Source organism: Triticum aestivum, chromosome 2A (genome assembly GCF_018294505.1).
Source record: "Triticum aestivum cultivar Chinese Spring chromosome 2A, IWGSC CS RefSeq v2.1, whole genome shotgun sequence".
NCBI classification, from domain to species: domain Eukaryota; kingdom Viridiplantae; phylum Streptophyta; class Magnoliopsida; order Poales; family Poaceae; genus Triticum; species Triticum aestivum.
This window is the reverse complement of record NC_057797.1, coordinates 563461146-563468272: the sequence shown is the minus strand read 5'-3', so window position 1 is coordinate 563468272 and position 7127 is coordinate 563461146. Positions and strand designations below refer to the sequence as shown.

Here is a 7127-nt window from a genome sequence, read left to right as displayed (position 1 = left end):
CCTACAACCTCGCCGCCATCTAATCACGTCTACACGGTTCAGATTAGCTACTAAAACACGATTAGACAAAAACACTGTACGCCCCCACGCGAGCGCACACGCCATCTCAGCCCAAAACCCGGGTGCCGCCCCTCCCGTCGTAACCGCTCGCCATCTCCCCCGACACCCGACACCCGTCCGCTGCCGCCCCCGCCCGCGCGCTGGCCCGTCCGCTGCCGCCCCCGCCCGCCCGCTGGCTGCTCCTCCCGCCCGTCCGCCGCCGCACGCTCCTTCCCCCGACCCGCCGGAGTCTGCCGCCCGCTCGCCCGGCCGCGCAAGCTCCTGCCCCCGATCCGCCGGCCGCCGCCGCCCTGCCCCCGATCCGCCGGCTGCCGCCGCCCGCCTCACTGCCGGAGACCGCCCGCCTCGCTGCCGTAGATCCCCCCGTGGTCGTACCGCCCTCTGCCGGACACCCCCACCGCCCGCGGCCGTCGCCCCCCATCCGCTGCCCCTACCCTGCGGAGGAGGATCAGGTGACCCATAAGCTGTACACATAAGTTAATTTTTAAAGCACTGTTTTTCTTTTCTCATATACAAATAGTTTTGTATGCAACTTCTGTACAGCTACAAACAGAATATGGCTGACAGATATTTATAGATAATATATAAACAACATATGATCCTGCCCTTAGGTGTAAGCTCTACCTGATGAACACATTGCACATATGATCCCACAAAATCTGTACTTTAGTCATCATATTAGCATAGAAGTGATCAAGCAAACTGACACCTCTTTGTTACAAAGAAGTATGCAGACAAACACATCAACCTTTGCCGGTCCCAACATCTTCCATATGCAGCTTCCTGTCAGAGCAAACTGATCCCTGACACCTAGAAGACATGTGTAATTATGACTGCCTCATGCACATAGCAAAAATGTTTCAGACTCTGTCTTCTTTTGTTTTATAGTCGTTTAAAATTTGTCACGCTGCTCCTCTAGGTGGTCTTCTTTAGTTTGATGTACTCTTCGCTTCTGTCGCTGAAGAAGTGAAGGGGATGGAGGAAGAAAACTGAGATATTGGCTGTGGGGTTGTGGATTTGTGTTCTCTGACTCAATATCCCCTTGTATTCCTCATGCACTCACGAAACACCTTGCCCTGAAATTTCAAAAGTGGAAATCGAGTGGCGGATCAACATCGGAAGGAACCCAAACTAACCTTTTCAACGGTGATTTCATATTTGTCCTTCCAACTCTGATTTAGTAGTCTTTTCGTGCTGTAAATTGCAGGTTTGGCAAGAAACTTCGGCTTAATTTTTTTAATAGTGATCTTAGTAGTATTTTCATGCTGAAGATTTCAGATTTGATAAGATACTTTGACTTAATATTTTCTATGGTTGTATTCCAGAGAAATATTGAGGTGTGAAGTTAGTATACGAGATGAAGAATATCCACATCATCTGTATTGGTAGTGTGCCATTCTGATTTTTGTTCCTGTCGGATTTGCAGATAGGTGCAGCGGGAGTGATGTTAGTAGTCTTTTCATGCTGTAAATTGCAGTTTTGTCAATACACTTCGTCTAAATTTTTTTAATAGCGATCTTAGTAGTATTTTCATGCTGAAAATTTCAGATTTGATAAGATACTTCGACTTAAAATTTTCTTTGGTTGTATTTCAGAGAAGTAGTGAGGTGTGAAGTTAGTATACGAGATATAGGTGCTCCACACCATGTGTATTGTTGCGTAAACCTTCTCTGATCACTTGAAGGTACACCCCACAGCCAATATCTACGATTTTTTGTCATGTTTTAATTCTCTGAATCTGTTCATAGATCATGTACGCTGTTATTTTTCCTAGAGTGGTAACCTATATGTACTATTTTCAATGGTGATTTGATATTTGGCTTTCCATCTGACCTTGCAATTTGTTTACAAACAATAAAGTTCTTCAGAAATCCCTTGATTCTTTGTCATTTCTCAAACATTTGTGTTTTCAGATGGGGAAGAAAAATCCAAATGCACGTCGGTTTGCCTCAAGCGAACGTGCCCCGTCACTGGATGTAACAAACTCACCTCTAAATGCAAATGCAGAGAGTAGTTCTGCTGCTCGACAGAAAGGTAACCAATCATGGTACACCAGATTGTCTGATGAAAAGAAAGCAGAGCTCCTCGAGAAGCGTCGTGTCGCCTGGCGTGAGAAGAAGACTGCAGCCGTACAAAGTGTAAACCATGCCCGGGTATCACAAGAACATGCTTCTTCTGTGGGGTCTGAGCAATTTGTCCCTTTGAGCAACATCACCAACACACATATAGATGGTATGTGCTCCCATTTTGTGTCCTAATGCATTGATGCATGTACATATCTGAATCTCCTCCTACATGACAGTTGCAGTATGTACGGCGGCAAGCTCCGCGGGTACTGCTCATCTTCACCAAAACAATATTGCAGGCAAAAAAAGAAGTCCACAAAGTTGGTATGCTGGACTATCCGACGAGCGGCGAGCTGAGTACATACACAAACAGAAGATGGCCCGACTCGCAAGGAAAGCAGCAACTGCCGGGGTGAATGTCCAATTGCCTACATCATCTGCCTCGCAAACTTCATCTGGTTAGACCACCAACATGTTACCTTAATTATTTAAATGGGCAATACTACATCATTGTGATTTTCGTCTCGGATTGATATATGATAACACAGGTTTGATATATGATAACTAAATCTGAGAATGGTTTCATACCTAAACCATACTTGAACCATACCCGTACATGTATCTCTCAAAACCATACTTGAACCATACCCGTTTAATGCCATTTTCAGCCCAACCAAAACTAAACCCTCTATTTTTTCCACCCAAACTAATTTAAACCCAATACATAACCGTGGGTTTAAACCCAATACGTAACTATGGGTTTGCTTCAATGTATATATGATTGCACAAATCGACATGTCAAGAAGCAAATGGCATAGAAAAGACATAAGTGCATCTACAATAGTTTGGGAACAAAGTTATCGTTGAGATATGGTCAACACACAACAAGTATCAAAAAGACAACTCCCACGACTGAAAAGCTCACTGGCAAGTGCATTAAAACCAATTGCTTAGCTAAAGCACAAGCAGACACATTCAATTTGCATGTGTTGATTCCCCATAATATAGAATTACATAGTGCATCGCATCATGTACGCGGATCAAAGATACTCGTTGACGATGCGTCGTTGCTTATTGCACATAACCAATGCCCTAAAACCGGTTTGGACCCATAGTTTACAACCGTTAATAACCAAACTGTTTAAGCCCATAACCAACTATACCCAAATTGGATTCTTCACATACCCAAACCAAAACCAAACTAAAAAAGATTCGGCCCAATAAAACCTGAACCAATCAAACCCAAAGTAAGAACCGAACCGTTTCACCCAGTTTTTTAATAACCATTCCCAGGTTTAATGATAACAACACCAAGTGCTTATCCTGTCTTCATTTTGTTGTTCCCTGTCCATAAAAGTTAGTGGATTGCTTCATTCTTTTTTGTTAAACTTCTTTGATTGCTCGTAGATTTTTGCATTGACAATACATAAACAAGACAAGAAGCTGGGATATACAGCAAATTAGGAGCACATTCTTGAAACTGGTAGCTAAATAAAAACTGTATGTGGTTGGACTTCTGTATTTTTAATCAAGAATATGGTCCAATGGAAGATAATTTATTATGAGTTGCTGACGTCTTCATTTCAGCTTCATCTACGCTTTACTTTTATTTGGTCGTAATTTAAAGTGCATGACAACTTCATTTATGTTATATTTGGATAACAAATCCCTTCAGCTATACAAATTTCTCAAGCAAAGTTCATGTAGCCCATTATCTCATAAGCATCCATGTGTCTTATTTTTTCAGTCAGGTTACAAACTTTTCGTCAATTGCCTTCTCTTCTATTCTTCCCTGTTTTTTTGGCCATCATTAGAATCACACTCTACTCAACCAACATTATCCTGCCACTGGTGGCGGCAGTACCTTTAGGGTTTCATGGAATAGATAAGCATTTTATATCGATACCTGTCCTAATCAGCAGATCGTTACTATAGTTTGTTGAGTATCAAAACCTTGCATATTGTGCCTTCATTTTAGTTTTCACATAAAGCCAATGTATTCCCCTGTTTACAGTTTCATTGGATAGAAGCCAGTACTGAACCACTTCCCTTTATTGCTTCGATATGATTTTTAAGATTGTTTCTTAAGGGTGTTCAATCTAACTTATCAGTAAAAGAAGCTCACTGTTCGTTCTGCCTTGATTCGCTGGCCACATTTCTTTGGTTGGGTTGGCGCAGGCCAATGTCCAGGCTGCTTTACTCACTTTCTTTGCCATACACAGGTCCTTCTGTGTGTCGCTGCTGTCAGTCTCGGGCTTACTGCTTGGAGAACAGGAGGAGCGTCAGGGCTCTTTGCTGCATCTGTGGGGGTACTGGCCAGAAGTAGGTGAGCTAAAATACTAGGCCCCATCTCTGCTTGATCTGTTCAGCCAACTGAATTTGTTCTCCTTACTTATTTCTGTTTCTTTTGGTGTATGTGAAGTGTTACAACTTTATTTCCATTGCTGCCATCTTGCTTTTCGTGAGCTAATTCTGTACAATCAAGCTATCGTTTACAGTAATGAGTGGACAATGGCCTGATAGAGGTTTCGCTGCAATGCATGGTTAAGTGTTGTCCTACCTCCTATCAGAGGTTATTGCTGTCCATATTCCTATGCATATGCTTTTATTTTCAGGTTATTGTTATCCATGTATCACACAAGCTAAGGTGGTCACCTTTGATCTAATACCCGCGAGTCTTCTATATTGTCTTCATCCTATTCGTGCTAAAACATACTCAGGGGCGATCGCCCACCTGAACGATTAAATGGATCAATATTCTGGACATTACAAGTTGGGCCAGAGTGGGCCATATGGAGGTACATCAAACATAGGAAGGGTGGACAGGAGCAGGCACAAAAGGACCTACACCAATGTACAAGGGGATCATGATCTAGGAGAAGCGAGGCCTGGACAACAGGTGGTAGAGCAGCATGCCTAAGAGAAGCACAAGTTACCACTACTATTCAGCAAATGACACAACCAGATATTTATGGATTTTCCTTAACTGTAATGACTTCATTTGTTCTTGAAATGGAGAATCTTATGTATGTCTCTTGCTATCCATGTGCCAGAGCCATGAGTTGGTTGCGAGATCTTATGGGTTTCACCTTTAGCCTACCCCAACTTGTTTGGAACTAAAGGCTTTGTTGTTGTTTGTTGTTGATGAATTTTGCGATGCAATATGTTTTGGAGACTGAAAAAATTAAGCTCTGTGACAGCACATATGGACTCATTATCTTTTCAGTTTTATTATGCTCTTTGGGTTGGTAACAAATATATGCTAAGGCATGTAAAATATATATTTTTCGTCGTCATAAAACTCTCGGTCGGTATCCACCGACCCATTATCGTCAAACCCTACCTATATGAATTTGCATGGTACTTAATGCATGTGCCTTTCTGGACGTTGTACGTGTCTGGACTAGGGAATGGACACAAAAATTGACGTGTTTGTCTTCTATCTCTAAATATAAAAAGGCTATATATGCAAAGGCAGTCTTGTTTGTCTTTTCTTAATTTGCAATATTTTCTGATGCAACCAAACTATCTTTATACGCATGTTATGCTCATACATACTTGTATATTAGTTGAGACGTGCATTTGCACGTGCAAGCTTACTAGTAAGAAAAAGGATGATTCGTTTTTGTAGGGGAGCGATGAGTCAGTTTTCCATGTGGAGGCGAACACACAGCAACCGCCGATTTTCAGGTAGCTAGTCCTGGAAATTAAATGGGCTGGAACTTACAATCACCCTTCAGGCGTTACAGCGACAGTTCACCACAGAAGGCGTGGAGAGAGAGAACAGGTGAAATTATTAAATAAGGATTTAGGGGTACCATTGGCAAATGTCACTCCCACCATTTCTAGTGGTGAAAAATGACGCATTGCATGTGCGACACATGTCAAAACCTGAGTGTTTATTCATATATTCATTTTTCTGAATGTTTTATCTTTTAAACCATGTGTCGGAATCATAAACCATTTTTACTATTGCGTTTCCTACGTCAAGATCTTTGAAACTCCATCTCATGTTAATAAGTTTGAATGAACTTTTTTCTCTTGAAAAAAACCCAACCCAAAAAAAGACAAAATAAAAAACTATAATCACAATTGCGCTTCACACGGAAACAGATTACCACAACTGTGTTTTCACTTTACGAGAAGCACAACTATGTTTTTCACACAATATGCTTCATGCATGAAAAAATGTGTTTTTTAAAAACCCTAGGAAAATCCAAGAAAAAAATAACGAATGAGAAAAACTATGCTCTTACGGATGCCCCCACTCGCAGTCCAAACGAAAGGTGCCCTGTCGTTAGCTTCTCTTGAGAACAGGAGGCCACCTCCTTGCTTTTTGCATGTTTTCTTATTTTTCTTTTATTTTTATACTTCGAAATATTCTAAATAAAAATATTCAAAAACATTTTAAACAAGCATTTGAAAATGTTAAAATGTATTTGAAAATGCATACAAAAAATATATAATATGTGTGAATAAAGTTTATCATGTATTCAGAACTGTTAATCCAAGCATATGAAAAAATATTAAACAAGTATTTGAAAGAGTTAATCAAGCACTTAAAAATGTTAAATATGTATAGATAAATGTTGACCATGTATTCAAAATATGATAACTTGTATTTGAAAATTGCTAATCAAGCATTTGAAAAATATTAAATGTGTATAGAAAAAAATATTGGCCATCTATTAAAAATATGCTTAACTAGTTTTGGAAAAAAATGTTAATCAAGAATTTGAAAAAAAATGTTAAATCTGTATAGAAAAAATATTGACCATTTATTTGAAAGATGGTAATCTAGTATTTGAAAAATGTTAATCAAGCATTGGAAAAAAATGTTAAATGTGTATAGAAAAAATGTTAAACATGTATTTGAAACATGTTAATCAAATATTTAAAAAAAATGTAAAATGTGCATAGAAAAAATTTTGAGCATGTATTCAAAAATGTTAATCTGGTATTCGAAAAATGTTAATTTGGCATTTCAAAAATGTTGAATGT

The 7127-nt window shown here is 39.9% G+C and overlaps 1 protein-coding gene across 14 annotated transcripts; it reads left to right on the top strand.

Moving 5' to 3' along the window:
* The first annotated feature begins 270 nt into the window (after positions 1 to 270).
* Positions 271 to 5340, top strand: LOC123189442 (uncharacterized). 14 transcript variants are annotated; one of them, XR_006495850.1, is made up of 6 exons: positions 271 to 512; positions 785 to 883; positions 980 to 1744; positions 1974 to 2292; positions 2363 to 2584; positions 4349 to 5340. XR_006495850.1 is itself a non-coding variant. In XM_044601861.1 (5 exons), the coding sequence occupies exons 3-5, from the start codon at positions 1974 to 1976 to the stop codon at positions 4450 to 4452; spliced, it is 645 nt and encodes a 214-aa protein (XP_044457796.1). In that variant the 5' UTR covers positions 288 to 512; positions 1656 to 1744; the 3' UTR covers positions 4453 to 5340. The 14 variants fall into 14 exon arrangements, 9 of the variants coding, with proteins under 9 accessions (XP_044457796.1, XP_044457790.1, XP_044457788.1 ...); XR_006495853.1 differs by lacking the exon at positions 271 to 512 and having other exon boundaries at positions 526 to 883; positions 980 to 1206; positions 1656 to 1744; XR_006495851.1 differs by lacking the exon at positions 271 to 512 and having other exon boundaries at positions 528 to 1206; positions 1386 to 1506; positions 1656 to 1744.
* Positions 5341 to 7127: the final 1787 nt, after the last annotated feature.